Source organism: Podarcis liolepis, assembly GCF_965112155.1.
Source record: "Podarcis liolepis genome assembly, chromosome: Z".
NCBI lineage: Eukaryota > Metazoa > Chordata > Lepidosauria > Squamata > Lacertidae > Podarcis > Podarcis liolepis.
The window spans coordinates 41,423,175-41,440,588 of NC_139570.1; the positions used below are offsets into that span (position 1 = coordinate 41,423,175).

The 17,414-nt window shown below is 47.2% G+C and overlaps 1 protein-coding gene across 10 annotated transcripts in view; it reads left to right on the forward strand.

Moving 5' to 3' along the window:
• KCNT1 (potassium sodium-activated channel subfamily T member 1) overlaps positions 1–17,414 on the forward strand; it is a 200,063-nt gene that overhangs the window by 18,485 nt on the left and 164,164 nt on the right. For all 10 annotated transcript variants that reach the window (XM_083485752.1, XM_083485755.1, XM_083485754.1 and 7 more), the window contains exon 2: positions 12,311–12,505. In XM_083485752.1, the coding sequence (XP_083341878.1) occupies positions 12,311–12,505 (195 nt within the window). The remainder of the gene's footprint in view (positions 1–12,310; positions 12,506–17,414) is intronic.

The following is a 17,414-nucleotide window of genomic DNA, read 5'->3' on the forward strand; positions in this document are numbered from 1 at the left end:
ATTTCTTGCTGCCACCACCCAGCCCCTACCTGGGACAATACTGAGTCCAGTCAGGGTTAAATTGGAACATAAACTTCTGTTTATTTATTGCAGTTTAACAAGCATGTGGTTTCATAAACGGTCTCAGTCAATTACAGTCATGGGGTGCCTATCCAGACCTATAACTTCCACTACCTGCTCTCACTCACTAAACCACCTCTCAGATATTTACTTCTCTTCCTAGCCCCTAACTGTTCCTGACTCAGCTTATTTCATTATACTAACTCTACCTACCGACAGACTCTATCCCAATTCCCACTCCAACCAACCTCCCAACGAACTCTTCCCTTCACCCCTCCCAGAGCTGGTTTTATAGTCCCCCCGACTCCACCCCCTGGGTTCTGATTGGGTAACTTGTTTAACTATTTCACCTCCAGCACTCTCATATGTTAACATCACAGGGGGTTGTTCCTTCTGGCAAGCCTATGAAGGGTTTTCTGCCTCTGGCCTTCTCTTTCCCTCGAGCCTGTTGTTTCTCCCACCTCCCAGCATCCCTCCTACTCTGACCTGTCTTCAGACTCACAACACCACATTCCTGGCTGTGTGTTTTCCTCCCCAGCTGCTTCCCTGGGGGGCTCTTCAGCCGGAGGCTCCAACCATTCCTCTTCACGCAGCCAGTCCCTGACATTGTGTGGCTGGATTATAGCCTATTGTACTGGAGCTGCATCTATTGCTCTGGTTGCTTTTGCCTTGGGCTCCACCCTGCCCTTGGCATGTGGCCCCTGGAAGATTTCATGCAAGGGAATGTGGCCTCCTGAGTGCAGAAGGTTCTTCATCCCTGCCTTGTTAGAAAGATTACCAGGAACGGGCATTTGTGGGCTCCCTGCAGGCAAGTGCTCCTCCAAAGGAGACTGAAATATTTAAAGGATGGTGGGAATTGTGGCTTGGGATGAAAAGCCGTATCACTCATGGGAGCAGTTAAGTAAGATTTCCATCAAGCAGCCCATCATTACAGGAATGCTGCTGAGAGCAAAAGCTGGCTGAGAAATATTAAGCAGAGAAAATGCATAGCTCAGTCAGTAGAGAACGAGTCTTTTAATCTCATTGTCATGGGTTCAACCCCCAGGCTGGGCAAAAGTTTCCTTTATTGGACTTCCAACTCTACAATTCTATGATTCGGCATAATATTGCACAGAGGCTTAATGTTCAGCTCCTGGTACCTTTTCCTGAATACTGCTTATATTACTTACTCCTGTTGGAAGTGTAACAACGGAGATCATTTGATGAGGTGCCTTAAGGGTTATCAGTAAGTCAGTTAAGAGGGGTGGTCTGGAGGTATTATTTAGCAACTAAGCAGAGTGATTTATCTAGACATGAGATCAAGCTGGGAGGCAATCAGGATGGGGAGGAATTCAGAACAACCTGTATTTTAGAGTTCTTTCTCACAGAGAGGGAATGAAAGCAAACTCCTTGCACCTGCTCCTTCTCTGGCCAGTGGAGGAGCCCAAGCTGATTTCCCTCTTGCTCCATAAGAGCCTTCATTGGAGTCTGGTGGAACAGCCTCTCAGTGGCCCTCAGTTCTGCTGGCTGGTGGAGGACGTCAGTTCTGCAGTCTAAAGGCAACTTGGGATAAAGGGAGGGGGTGATCATATTGACTTACCTTGCAGAGTAGTTGCAAGGCAGGGGTCGGGAACGTCAGGTCCAGGGGCCAAGCGCAGCCTTCTAGGCCTTTCACTCTGACCCTCTGGACACACACCCCTCGCAAGCCCTGCTTTGCACCCTCCTCAGGTGTTTTTGCCTGTCTGGAATGTGCCCTTGAGCTCTGGTGGTACCTCCTGCTTGCCTGGATGGAAAACAGAGAGAGGAACTTGTGTGAGTGTGAGTAGAAACTAGCCTACTAGCATACACAGGTAAGATTCACACCCATTGCTCCACCCACTTTTGCCCCTGGCCACACCCACTTCTGGCCTGTGGCCCCACAAGGCTACTCTTAGGGAATGCAGCCCTTTGGGTGCAAAAATACCACCTGCCTCGGTTTCAAGTAGTTTGTACACTTAGATAACGACGTGGGAAGGGCTTTGCACCCCTGAAAGCTCTTTATTCTGGAATTCCTGCATTTCCAAGCAGGAGGTTGTCCTAAGATGATCTGCTGTGATTAGAGCTATCACAGTACATGTGAAATGCAGTGATGGCTAAGTCCTGAACATGCAGAGGTGATTATAACAAGGATCGTGTGGGGAAGGAAGGAGAATGAGCCACCAGCACTTCCAGAAAGGAAAATCCCTCCCCCCACTTCTCTCTCTCTCTCTCTCTCTCTCTCTCTCTCTCTCTGCGTTGTCACACTCAGCCAGCTCACACAACTGTATGAGGGATTGGAGTGGCTTGTGGAGACGGATATGGCATGCATTCTTCCTCTGTGCATGTGAGCTGCTTTGCCTCTTTCCCTGCTGTTTCCTCATTGTGCGTGTGCCTGGAGGCCCGTTGTCATCCTTCAGCACAGAAGCTGAGATCGCCGAGAGCCGTGGGTGGGGGAAACTGGCAAAGTGGCAGCAGCCTCTGGACCTGCCGAGATGAAATAAGAGAGTGTGATGATTTCCCATCAGTTTCTGGGTGCAGAACAAAGTGGGGGCAGATGAGCCTTCGTTTAAGGAAGCGGGTTTTTGGAACGGGCTGTAGCCACCCCACCTGTCGGCGTGGGAGAGGCTTCCTGGCTGTGGGGTCCTCCTCTGCTGTGCTTGATTCGAAAAAGTGTATTTGCTGAGCAGCTGATTCCCAAGGCTCAGCACCCAGCATGCTTGCACCCAATATGATGTTGAGTCATCGTTCCAGGAGGGATGCTCTCGCTCAGGAACTGATGAGGTCAGTGTCTGCCAGAAGAGGAGACACACTGGCTGGCTCCAGGTACTGGTGTGGATATAGCTGGAAGTGTGACTCTTTCATCCTTTTGGGGGAAAAGGTGAATGTAGCAATTTTAAAAGGAGCCCAGTGCAGTTTTTCCCTCTGTCGCAAGTGATGTCAGCATGGAGAACACCTTATCACATGGTATTTCCCCAAACCTAGGAGTCTCACCTCCAAGGCCTCCGAATGAATCACTGGCCTGGCCTTGTGCCTCCTCCTGGTCAGCCTCTGCTAAGGAGTGGTCATTCTGGCCCTTCTTGTGGCATCAGTGGTGATTGGAGCTTTCTGTAAGTGATGCAGTGAAAATGCCCACCCTCAAAGGGGACTGCCTGCTTTGTCTCTGCATGAGTTCCCCACCGGGCTCAGGTTACCAACAGAAGATCTGCCCTCAGAGCACCTGCCGGTTCTATGTCTGTGTGACCTGCTGTTTGAGTTTGCCTCAGATTAGTGATTTATGCAGAAAGGAAGGTCAGTTAGTAGTGCTAAAGTCAACAGCAGGACTTGGGGGCAGATGTCCAGAGCCCTACTCTGTATAATGAGTAGGAGGGCATGCCACGTGTTAAAGGAAGTCAAGTAATATGCACAATATACAGGCGAAACTCAAAAAATTAGAGTATCGTGGAAAAGTTCATTGATTTCATCTTGAAAGGTGAAAGTAATACATGAGATCGACTCATGACATGCAAAGCAAGATTTCTTTGTTATCATTGTGATGATCATGGCGTACAGCTTATGAAAACCCCAAATTCACCATCACAGAAAATTAGAATATTCAATGAAATCAGCAAAACAAGGATTGCAAATAGAGCAAGATTGGACCTCTGAGAAGTGGAAGCGTATCTTGCTTTGCATGTCATGAGTCAATCTCATATATTAGTTTCACCTTTTAAGTTGAAACCTGTATATAAAGAAACCATGCTCTCCACCATAAGACTGCTAAGTCCAGAGTTTCAGATTGCCTAATTGCACTATGGATTGCAGGGGGTGTTCCCTTCCTCCGGGGGAGGCCACCTCTCACTCCTTGGTGCTTTGATAGTACAGCTTTCCAACTGTTCAGTGCTACAATATGCTTCTAGTTTTCATCTGCCAACATGCTTTGCCTCTGCTGTTAGTTGTTTCAGGAATGTTGCAGCATGCAGTGGGGGACTGCTGACTTTTTTTTTGTAATGCTGGTCATACAGACTGGGGTGCAGAAGGACCAGATATCAGCAATGGTGGTTCCATTTGAAGCAACTTGAGCCCATCCATAACTGGGAAGCAGCTGGAATCTAGGTGTCCCCCCCAAAAAAGATCCCCCAAGTGGTTTGAGGATTTTATATTTTGGGAAACTATGGGACGCTCAAGCTCAGCCTCAGCCTCCAAGCTTCTCTATCTGGTCCTGGGGATTTTCCCCAGGCCATACCCCTTACCAGTTCTGCTTTGCACCCTCCTTGAGTGTTTTTGCCTGGCTGGAATGTGTCATGGAGCTTGGGTAATGCTTCTTGCTTGCCTGGATGGAAGGTAGAGTGCGTTGTGCAAGTGTGAAGAAACCAGCCCACTGTGCAAAAGTAAAATTCATTGCACCACCCACTTTGACTCTGGCGACACCCACCACTGGCATGTGGCCCCTGGAGCCTTACCCAGAAAGGAATGTGGCCCTCAGTATGAAAAATGCTCCCCACCTCTGGTATGGTGGGCATGTACATGTTGCCAGGATTTTTGTAGGGGGGGACAGGACTTTTGGTGGGGGCAGAACCAAGCTATCTGTGACATGAGTGATCAGTTAGTTAAGTATTTTTATTTATTTACTTGATCTGGGGGGGGGGCAGCTGCCCCCTGCCCCCTCTGGCTATGCCCATGGGCATGTATCCAGGGGTCCCATCAATAAATCGGCATCACCAGGCACCTGTCGTGGCTCACAGCCCAGCAGGGCCAGCACTGCTGACCAGCCCCCTTCTGGTTGTCCTCTTTGTTGTTGCTGCCTGCTCACCTGCCTTCTCCAAGCATGTGAGCACTAACAAGAATAAGGAAAAGGTCTTCTGGCTGCACTGTGGGGTGGGGAGAATCTTTGAGGGCCAGGCAGGGAGACTTGGAGCCCTGCATTTAGCACCCAGGCCTGAGGTTCTTCACCCCTGCAGTGGACAGTACTTAGCAAAGTGGACCTCTGATCTCACTTTGTATAAAGCAGCTTCCTATACAGTGGTACCTCAGGTTACATACACTTCAGGTTACAGACTCTGCTAACCCAGAAATATTACCTCGGGTTAAGAACTTTGCTTCAGGATGAGAACAGAAATTGTGCAGCGGCAGCAGGAGGCCCCATTAGCTAAAGTGGTTTAGGTTAAGAACAGTTTCAGGTTAAGAACAGACCTCCATAACGAATTAAGTACCACGTACTTAGCTTCAGCAAGGTTGCTGGGACATGTGTCTTCAGACAACATCCTTAGTGGTGGCTAGTATCCATTGGGACTTGTGGGGCGGAGTGCACTTAGCAGAGTCAGTGGCAGGCAGAGCCAGCTCATTCTACTTTATTCTCTCCCCCACCTCCTTCTCCTTGCATAGTTCTGCAAGGGCAATACTGAGACAATAAGGAGGAGGAAGCTGACAGCCAGGACCACACCTTAGGCTGGTTGTAAATACATGGGGCGGGGGGATGGCTGAGGGAAGACTGAGATGGGTGGGGCAGTGCCCCACTTGCTCAAATGGAGCAGCCTTCCCTGCATTCCCTAGAACATGCCCATGAGACATTTGGCTGCTCACCTTTACAAGCAGAACAATGGACTTGGCAGACCTTGGGTGTCATCCAACAGAGTTGCTCTAATGTTTTTGTTGTTTCAACTGGGGGACCTTTGACCCTCCATATGTTGTTGAACTGCAGTTCCCAACATCGCTGGCCACTGGCCATGCTTGCTAGAGCTAGTGGAAACTGTAGTTCAGTAACACCTAGAGGGCCAAATGCCCCCCACACCTGTTTTACCTAGTGCCAGGTGTGTGAATGAGTGAGAGGGTTTTGATACTGATAACATATTGTCTACTTGTAAGAATCACTTTACAGTGATTGATTTCTTTATTTTTATTTTTAAAATGTTTTTGATTATATGCAGCTTTCAGCATCTTTTGGAACAGGTAACCCTAATCAGCTATTAGTAAATCTATACAAATTTCCAATTTTTGGAGCACCTTAGTGAGAAGGTCAGAATTAGCCAATGCTATTCTAGGCTGCATCAACAGATAGTGTCCCGATCAAGGGAAGTAATAGTACAACAGTCTGGAGGCAGAACTTAAGGGAATAAAACCCTGAAGTACAGCATGTGGGAAGCCACACAAAAATTATAAGTGGCTATGTAATCGATTTGTATTTGAATTGGTATTGGTATTTAGTGTTAATATAATATGGCACATATTGGATTTTTGTAAAAATTATTTAACAAGGGGTGTGTGTGTGAAATAGTACCACTCTACTCTGCCTTGGCCAGACCACATCTGGAGTACTCTGTCCAGTTATGTGTGTGTAATAGTACCACTCTACTCTGCCTTGGCCAGACCACATCTGGAGTACTCTGTCCAGTTATGTGTGTGTAATAGTACCACTCTACTCTGCCTTGGCCAGACCACATCTGGAGTACTCTGTCCAGTTATGTGTGTGAAATAGTACCACTCTACTCTGCCTTGGCCAGACCACACCTGGAGTACTCTGTCCAGTTATGGATGCCACAATTTATGGAGGATATTGAAAAGCTAGGATGTGTGCAGAGGAGGGCAACCAAGATGATCAAGGGTCTGGAAACTCAGCCTTATGGGGAGTGCTTGAAGGAGTTGGGTATGCATAGCCTGGAAAAGAAGAGACTGGGAAGAGAAATGATAGCCGTCTTCGAATATCTCAAGGGCTGTCACATGGAAGACGGAGCAAGCTTGTTTTCAACAGAGCATAGGGCTCAAACCAATGGCTTCAAGCTGCAAGAAAGGAGATTCTGACTAAACATCAGAAAGACCTTTCTGGCAGTAAGAGCTGCTCGACAGTGGAATAGTCTCACTCAGGAGGTTGTGGACTCACCTGCCTTGGGGGTTTTTAAAGCAGAGGTTGGATGGCCACCTGCCGTGGATGCTTTAGATGAGATTCTTTGCATTGCAGGGGGTTGGACTAGATGGCCCTTGGGGTACCTCCCAACTCTACAATTCTATGATCTTAGGTTTTGAACACTTCTTGGTTGTGTGGATAAAGTTCAGTTGGCTCTGATTATTTAAGCACAGGCTGGCTCCCGGAAAGAAATAGGATTCTACCCACTCTTGCTCAAGGGGGATAGAATAAAGCAATGGTACTTACGAGTAGCACATGGTGGGTGAAACTTTGATCTCAAAAGCACTGAAAAGCAGCTTCCCCAGGCTCCTCAGTGCATCCTTCAGCAGAAATTTCAGATGCCCTTTGCTTCTCAACCAACCCAGGAAATGCAATTTTAGGCAAACGAATTGACTTTTTGCACTTTGGCAAGCTATATTAGGAGGTGCCTCAGCTACTAAAACAAGAATGCATCTTTACAGCAGTTTACTGGAGCCAGACAGCCTCCTCCTCCTCCTCCTCCTCCTCCTCCTCCTCCTCCTCCTCCTCCTCCTCCTCCTCCTCCTCTCCTCTCCCCTGGTGAAAATGTGGCTGATAAAGGCTGTTCAGTTTTGCTCTCTTTCACCCAGTATTGTTGAGAGCTGATGCTATGTAGGTGCCAAGGCCTCAGACCAGGTTCAAAACCATGGAATAAACTCTGGGGCTGCCATCAACACCAGCCAATTCATAGAATCATAAAATTGTAGAGTTGGAAGGGACCGTGAGGGTCATCTAGTCTGACCCCGTGCAATGCAGGAATCTCAGCTAAAGCAACCATGACAGATGGCCATCCAACCCCTGCTTAGAAACCTCCAAAGAAGGAGAGTCCATCACCTTCCGAGTGGGGTTTTTTTTGGGGGGGTGCGCTGAGCTCTAGCGCTGCCCTCAAAGCCTTTCTGCTGGCTCTGTGTTGCAGACGACACTTAGCACACCACCATTCTTCTCTGCAATGGACCAGAAGTCCTCAGGAAGTTTTTCCTAATGCTTATCCAGAGTCTCCTTTGTTGTAACTTGAAGCCATTGGTTCTGGTCCTACCTCAGGAGCAGAAGAAAACAAGCTTGCTCCATCCTCCATGGCTATCATATCTCCTCAGTCTCCTCTCTAATTGCTGAATGAAGCTGCTGTAAGTCCATCTAGAATGTTTTCAGTGCCTTCCAGCATCATGGCATCGAGCATCATATGCTAAGCCTTAAGCAGAAAAGCACCTCCTGTAATAGATGAGATGAATCTTTGGCCCTCCAGATGTTGCTGAGCTACAACTCCCATCAGCTCCAGCTGTCATGGACAACAGTGATGGATGATAAGAGCTGTAGTCCAGCAGCATCTGGAAAGCCAATGCTTCATCCTAAAGGTAAAGGTAAAGGGACCCCTGACCATTAGGCCAATTGTGGCCCACTCTGGGGTTGCGGCGCTCATCTCGCTTTATTGGCCAGCATGACTAAGCTGCTTCTGGCAAACCAGAGCAGCGCACGGAAACGCCGTTTACCTTCCCGCTGGAGCAGTACCTATTTATCTACTTGCACTTTGATGTGCTTTCGAGCTGCTAGGTTGGCAGGAGCAGGGACCAAGCAATGGGAGCTCACCCTGTCGCAGGGATTCGAACCGCCGACCTTCTGATCGGCAAGCCCTAGGCTCTGTGGTTTAACCCACAGCGCCACCCACGTCCTACCTGTCCTATAATATCAGCCAATTCCACAATAGCCCCTTTTTGGACTAAGGCCCATTGGGAATTGGAAAGAAAATGTCCTTTAAAACAGGTCTGGGGAAAACTGTGCCCCTGAGATGTTGCTGGATATTGCCCACGCTGGCTGGGGCTGATGGGAACAGTAGTCCATTAGCATCTGGAGGGCCAAAACTTCCCCACTTCTGGTTTAAGACTACAAAGCCTGTGATGCAGTTAAAGCTTGAGTGACTGGCAATGAGCAATCTGTTGCTGCTCATCATGTTAATGATTCAGGGCTGAATTGTAGACAATTGCAGACAATGGGAATAATGCTGGAGGAGTTTGTGCTAAGGTGAGATTTGAGCTTCCATATCTCATGGAAGGGGCAAACATGCCTTTTGCAATTGTGTACACATAAGGCAACTTATCCTGCAATCTTGGGAGTTTCAGATTGTAGTAAATTCTGAAACATTGAACTTTGCAAACAGTTGCAGCTTATCCTTCCATCTTGTTCTTATTAGCTTAGATGGCAGTAAAAGGGGATTAGATGGCTTTATTTACTGTATTTATATCTTTCCTTTGAAGAGCTCAAGGTTCTCCCCACTCCATTTTTGCCCCCAGCTACCTGTGAGGTAGGTGAGGCTGAGAGATAGTGACCCAAGGACACTTAGGAAGCACCATGGTCAAGTGGGGATTTAAACCCAGGTTCAAACACTAGCCCAGGTGTTGCAAGGGACTACATCTACAGAGATGCTCTCCATACATCCATGTAAAGTATTTAGGATTAGCACCAACACCTTAGGTTGAGGTGAATCCAAAACCTGCTCCATCAGATTGGCCACTGCTTTAAGGCATATCAGCAATAAAGACTGCAGTCCAATGATGGATTTCTAAAACAACAAAGACTCTTGTGGCACCTTGAAGCATTAAAAAAAACCACACACATGAAAAAATGGCTTACGCTTTCATGCAGCATAGCTCACTTACCCACACTTATTTTTCCTTTGCTTTTTCCAGGCATGGCCCACAATTTAAAGCTCAGTGTCTGAGTGTCCTCCTTTGTTTTTGCTCTGGAACTTCCCCCACAAAATCCCGCTCTTCAAAGCTCAATCGGAGCAAACGTCAATCCACGGTAAACCCGAATTGATGTTTGCTCTGATTTAGCTTTAAAAAGTGTGGTGTGTGTTTGTGAAGGCAGCTTGTGGAAAAAATAAACCCTGACACAGAGCATTAAAGTGCAGACTGTGCCTGGAAAAAGCGGGGGAAAAGTAAGTATGGATAAGACGTTTGTCAGATGCATGATGTGTAAACCTTGAATCGGCGAACATATGTGCACATGGAGAGAGTTCAGTGGAAAGTGTACAGCAAAATGAGAGATGGTGATGATTACCTGAAAGTAAAATAATTAAAAGGCGAAAGATTTATACGATCTGAAGAGAAACCAGACAGCATTGGTGTAAACACAAAATTTTGGCATGTATACATGCTGGCCAATTAAGGGTTACACATCATGCAAGTGATAAAGTGGACATAGGAACATTAGACACTGCCTTATATTGAGTCAGGCCATTGGTCTATCTAGCTTAGTATTGTCTGCAGCAAGGGTTGGCAAGGTTTACCTTGCCTGGGCTGGTTCACTCCAGTGGAGATCCCTCCGTGGGCCGGATTGTGCACTCGTGTGAGTGTGCATGGCCATGATTTCTGGGGTCCGCACAGATACGATTTCTGGCGTCTGTGCGCAGATGCAATTTTAGGCGTCTGAGCATGCGCAGACACAATTTCTGGCACCATGGAAGTGAGTCCCCGCACCACGCTGCACCGGTTTAGCGCAGAGCATGGGGACTTGTCTAGTGGGCAGCTTGGTTCAGGGGCAGCTTGTGGGCTGGTTAAGTGACCCCCGTGGGCCACTTGTGGCCCATGGGCTTTAGGTTGCTGACCCCTGGTCTACAGGGACTAACAGCAGCCCTCCAGGTTATCTTTTCCAGTCTGACTTGGAGATGCCAAGAATTGAACCTGGGACCTTCTGCATGCAAAGCAGATGCTCCACCACTGAGTTACCTGTCCCACCTCCCAAATAAGTTGTAACTTCTTTATGCCAACTCTATTGGTCCTGCTGGCTCAGTATTGCCTACTCAAGGTTGGCTGTGGGTCTCCAGAGTTTCAGACTGGGATTGATCTTGGGACTCACTTACCACTGAGCTACAAAATTCCCCTGACTGTGGTCCATAAAAGCAGGTGCCATTACAGTATAAATGTGTTAATCCTGTGGCATCTTAAGGATTCTGCTATAGCAAAACAAAAACAACCACCAACACAGCCACCTTTCTGTAAATTGTTACCAAAGTCTAGCTGGATTCCAGTTTGATTTGTCAGTGAATGCAATGCAGGATAGAATCATAGAATTGTAGGGTTGGAAGGGATCTTGAGGATCATCTAGTCCAGCCCCTGCAATGCACCCCTGGATAGGCAGCAGCAGCCTTATTGATTGCATCAACGGTGACAGTGGAATATGATGTATGTGCATATATGACATTCTTACACTAGAGAAGGGCAGTTGTATCCAGTGGCGTAGCGTGGGTTGTCAGCACCCGGGGCAAGTAATTTGCGCCCCCTAACCAGGTAGGGGCAGAGAGCTGCGAGTGTGAGCGCACCCCCCAGATGTTGCGCCCAGTGCGGCCGGGGCCCCCTGCACCCCCCACGCTACGCCACTGGTTGTATCCAGTGTTAGTTCTACTTTGAGCATATCCACTGAAATTTATTTACTGCATTTATCTCACACCTTTTTCTCCAAATGGCATACATGGTTCTCCCCCATCTCATTTAATCCCACAACAACCCTGTGAGGTAGGTTAGACTGTGAGGCAGTGACTGGCCCAGAGTACTCCAGTGAGCTTCATAGCTGAGTGGGGGATTTGAACCCTGGTCTCCTGGGTAATACTCTGACACTCAACACTACCCCCCACACTACCTCCCAAACTTCAGGTCATTGATTTTAGCTGGGTCTACTCAGAATAGAAATTAGCTCCAACCCAGTACCTCTCCTTGACTTTTGCTGAAATCTCTTCTCTTCCCTCCCCCCATTTTGCTGATCCAGATGTTTGCCTTGTTAGTGTGTCTCTGTGGACACTCCACACTTCCAGATTCAATATCTCTCCTCGCCTTCCCTCTTCGTTGCTGGCAGGACGGTTAGTCAGAGCTGTGCTTTGTCTCCGGGTGCCTCATACTCTTCCCTCTTCCCCCCAAATTCCTCTCCTACTTCGATATTGCCTGTCAATCTGGAAGGAAGGCACAGAAACTGTGCCTATACCCCTCTGTGCTTCAAGGAAGCTGGTGAGGGTCCTTTAAAAGAACGAGAGCGTGTTTTTCCTTTTATCAAAAGGGGAGGTTGAAGGATGCGAAGCCGGATGGGGCTTGGAAGATCATGTTTATTTGGGGGGCTGGAGTGTCCCAGTTAGAGAGAGAGCGGTGTCTCATTTGCAGTCCAGGGAATCAACTCCACACAACCCCCAAAGGAAATCTAAGTTAGATCCGCGGGGAACGCGCCTCCGGAGCCAGTTTTGCAGAGGAGGTCTTTGAACGGCGGGCAGTCGCCTTCCTCCTCCGCCAAGGCTTCCGTCCAGCGGGTAGGAAAGGAGAGCACAGTCTCTAGCCTTGCTCCATCTTCTCATCTTCTTCGCCCCTCTATTCCTCGCAGGCTGAAGCCGTCAACTGGCGGCTACCGAAGCGGCGGCACCGGCACGGCTGGCGCCAACAAGCAGAAGAGCGGGGTCATCCTGGACATCTCCTCCTTGACGATGAACGAGCTGGACTCCGAGGTGCTTCCCTTGCCGCCTCGCTACCGGTTCCGGGACCTGCTCCTGGGGGATCAGAGCTTTCAAAACGACGACAGGTAAGAGCGCAGAGCGGGAGGAGGACGGACCAAGGGCACAGGGAAACCTCACGATGGGCACAGAAGCGTTTCAAGAGTGCTGGGGTCGAAAGGACGATGCTTTTGGTTGGAGGTTGCTGGGTCAAAAGGCGACAAAATAGCGGCAGCTGGTAAGAGGGCGCCTGGAGTGCTCTCCAGGGTGCTTATCGCTGCGTTCCGCTTTTACGCGCAGCCGTTTCGCTGGTTGTACTCTGAGCGGCTCCGGACTCCTGTTACTACTTCATGCCCTCAGTGAGCTCTCTCCATGGTGCTGATCCTGTAGAAGCCGCTCTCCCCAAACCTTCCTCAGTCGTCGTTGTTCGCATGGTGGCGGTGGGGATCGGATGCCTTCTGGCTGGCCCTCCGGTTTCTTTCTTCCTTCCTCTATCCAGTGTGCTGTAAAGGCGCCCGCCGGAACTGCTCCCTTTCGAGATTTAAGAGCCCCCTCCGTTCTCCCTTGTCAAAGAGGGCTTTAGCACATACTTAACACACATTTGGGAGACTTGTATGCCATTTGCTCGCAGGAGCGTGTTTGCGTTTTTTGTTTGTATTTTTTTTTGCTTTGAAAGTAAGATCCCAAGACAGATTAATTTCTTATCTGAATTACATTCCTGCTAATATAGACATTACTGATCGTGTAAAGTAAGTCCCCTTGAACTTAGTGGAACTTCTGACTAAAGATGCATAGGAGTGCCTGGTTAAACTGAAATGTAAAAATGCTCACTTTTGTGTTTTGGGGTGCCGGTTCTTTTTTGGATTATATATCCCACATTGAAGGAAGGGCCAGAGCTCAGTGGTGAATAATCTGCTTTGTGTTTAGAAATCTCCAGGTAGAGTTGAGAATTTTCCCTGGCTGAAACTCTGGAGAGGAGCTGTCAAAGGCAGCCTCTTATGTTTTGGAGAAGGGCTGTAGCTCCTTAGAAGAACATCCACCATGTATGCAGAAGGTTCAGGTCAAATCCCTAGCACCTTCAGGTAGGACTGGGAGTGTCCCTGGAAAGACACTGCTAGACTAGGTGGAATTGGTACAAGGCACCTTCCTGTGATCAACTGCAAGCGGACTCAAAGGTGGATTACAAAGGAGCATAACCAGCTCAGAGTAGACCCAATGAAGTTAATGGGCATCACCTAGGCACATCCATTAATTTCAATGGGCCTTCTCTGAGTAGAACTGACATTGGCTATATTCCAAAGGGCGGTTCTTCCCACTGTGTCCCATTCTCCACAAGCCTTCCATGCTTGCTAAACGGGATGCCAATGCTTTCCTCACCAAACCACCCTTCCCTTTTACTTCCTCTGTATCTTACTCCTTTTGCTATCTTGCTGTGAAAGTGCTCTCCAAAAAACAACCAGCCACTCTTATTTTCCTGTAGGAAAGGGACATGGGAAACTGCATTATACTGTGTCAGACCATTGGTCCTCCTTGCTCAGTCTTCTCTACACAGTGGCTCCCCAGGGTTTCAAGCAGGGGATTGAGTCAGAGACCTTTTGTGTGCAAAGGAGCTGCTCTACTATTGAGCTGTGGTCCTTCTATGTTAGTTGGATGGGTGCATCCCATGAGACTTTGTCCAAGTTGTCTGCTTTGTTGCCCAAACCTTTGACGCTCCTGTTGCCACCTGTCATCTGTTTTCTTGCTCTGGACACTGCAAAGCTCTCTCTACACCCAAACATCCCATTGGGTTGTAAGTTCCTTCAGAGAGCTGGTGTAGTGGGGGGACAAGTCCCAAGGCAAATTTTTAATGTCTGGTAGCTGCTATTGCAGTCTAGAGGAAAGGATGAATCAGTGGTATGGCAACAGCTCTCAGGGGTGGGAGACGGGTTGGCTCTCGTGGTGATGGGCATTTTTGTAAGATGGTGACTTTGGGAGTCATGGATGATTATTACTTTGGATAATTGCACCTACCTGAAATTACCTTTGTGTCTAGGGTCATGGATTTGTATTTCGAGAATTGCAAATTTCTGAAATTTCCCTTGTGTCTATGGTCTTGGATTTCGAACTGGAGAGCTGCATGTGTCTAAAATTTCCCTTGTGCTTAAGACAAATGTGGTTCATATTCATTTAAGACATGCATGCTTAGCCATGTGTAAATAGGAAAAGACTTGCATGGTTGATGACACTCAGTCTGAGTGAATGTAAATAAACCTTTGAAGAGGGAGAGGGTGTGTTTGTGATAAACGTTCCTTATTTTATTTGAAAATGGTTTGTGGAGTTTTGGATATGGATCGCTGTTGATTTTAAACTTCCTTCCTCTCCCCTCCCACCTGCCCAATTTGCCATGATTTATTAAGGTTCCTACAAAGTTATAACCAAGCTGTGAGCTTACAGTTGCTTAGCTGCAAATGAGTTTCAGAGAAAGTGTCAGTTAAAACAAACAGCAATAACAGAGTGATTGCCCTCTGGTGAAATGTGTGGTTGTCATAACCATTAGACATGCAATCTATTGCTAATGGGGGTCTGTTCTGCAATATGGCACATTATTTCCCCACAAAGATAATATTTATCTTGCAAAGAAGTGTTCTGTGGATCTCCAAGAAGCAACTAATTTTTGCTACAGGGGGATCAGACTGAGTGTTCAGGGAAAATTTGGACTGATTCTTCTCCCTTTCAAAGCAGAGCATTGTAGAGCTAGTTATCTCACCAGTTTCCATAAGAAATGCCTTTATTGAGCTCTGTTTCCAAGTGACGCCCACTGCAGTCTTGGATGGCTGCTTCAGCAAGGTCCCATATGCAGACAGACTTTGTATTTGTGGTCAACCTCAGGTGGAAGACCTCACTCTATCTGTTAGCCTGCCCCTTATCTAGAGACCCAAGAGATTCCTTTCTGAAACAAAGCACAAGCAATCAGGCACACTCTGGCACAAATGGTTTGATTTCTTTTAAGTAAAAATAGTATCTTCATAACAAATAGCTGGCCCTCTATGCACTGGCTGAGCGTGCGTGCGCGCGCGCACACACACACACACACCTGGAAAAAGGAGTCAGCTATAATAACGATAAATTGTTTTGATGATTCAGAGGTTTAATCTGAAATCGCACTGGATTTGAGGTTGTGGTAACTTCTCTTTCTTACATAATGGATGTTGGCAAATTGGATTTTAAAAAGGTGAAATAATGCTAGAATTTGAGTTGTAAGAGATGCACAAAGGGAAACTGTTTTAATGCCCAGGAACTTGGCAAAGTATTTGCAGATTGTTATATTATGCATGTTTTGTATTATGTTGTTGGTACTATTGCTTAATACATGTTTGTCATGGCCTCTGGCTAGAATAATAAACTTATGAAATAAACTTGTTATCCCTTTCAAAGCAGCAAAGGGGAGAATTTGCAGAGCCAGACGGCATGCTTAACCCCCCCCCCCCGCTGGCCATTTCCCTCCATCTATCTGCATCTCAATTACTACATTCTCAGATTCCTTCTTGCCACATTGAGTTGTGGGTAGGGAGACATGGTTGAATAGGAGTTGATGGGGGAGAACAATGAAGGGTCAAGCTCACACACCTGTCTGCTGTTTCTCCTATGCAAATCACACCCTCCCCCCATTGTTGCAATAGGGAAGTGGCAAGTTCGGCAGTGAGACCATCAGAGTATGGCTTTGGGGACAGAAGACCAGGACCCCAGTCAATAGAATGAGGAGTAACAAATTTTGAAGTAATGCATACTGCCATCTAAACTGCCTAACTGCACCATTGGTCCATTTTTGAACTGGAATCATGAGCCCAAGAAACACATTGGGTGTGCACCTCCTACATACATTGAAAGACTGATTTATAGCCTGCATGCCTTCATGCCTCTTATGGGGCAGGCTTTCTTGACAAGTGGTGGGAAATATGTTTGGCCTAGTGGCTCAGATCTTTATCTCCCTGACCCCACCCATGAGCTGAGTTTGACAGATGTACAGGGTCACTCACCTGATGCTGTGATGACATCAGGACGTTTTAAATAAATAAAATGTTGGGGTGGGGGAGGGGGTCTGCTTTGCCAGCACATCCTCCACAGTATACTTGCTGGCATAGCATCATCCAGCAGAATTGAACTGCACCACCTTGCTCATCAGCTGATGTCACCCAGTAATGCCAACTGATTGACAGATGGACATGTGGTTCTTTTTTTTTGGGGGGGGGAAGCCTTCAGGGCCAAGACTGACCAGCAGGCTGAAGGTTCTTCATCCCTGTTTAGAAGACCAAGAAAAGCTTCTGCCTATAATAAATATGTTAATCTTAAAAGTAGATTTTTCCATTGTTTTTGCTTATTTATACAAAGAGCAATCAACAGTCAAGAAACCTACCCCCAGCAGAAGCACTAAATTCCTGTTTGATTTCATTTAGGCCATTTCAGTTTTTAAACAAATATATACCATATTTTTCACTCTAAAAGATGCACCAGACCACAAGACGCACCTAGTTTCTGGAGGAGGAAAACAAGAAAAAAAATATTCTGAATCTCAGAAGCCAGAACAGCAAGAGGGATTGCTGCGCAGTGAAAGCAGCAATCCCTCTTACTGTTCTGGCTTCTGGGATAGCTGCGCTGCCTGCATTCGCTCCATAAGACGCACACACATTTCCCCTTACTTTTTAGGAGGGAAAAGGTGAGTCTTATAGAGCAAAAAAATACGGTAACTCCACAAGTTGCCATGTGTCACTGGAGGCTTTTTGATGTTGCATATATCATAAAACTATGCCAGGTTGATTGAAGAGTAGTGTTTTTCTTGTCTGTTCAACTCTCTTGGACCTGGGCTGTCACTTTGTCCATTTGTATTTAGTTGTGAGATCCAGGTCTCAAACAGGTCTACATTTAGAGTCTTCCAATACCTTGCAATAATAAGGTGTGCTGCAGTCACCAGGTGAGTAGTGAGATCATTGTGGGAAAGTTGTTGACAACTTCTTAATAGTA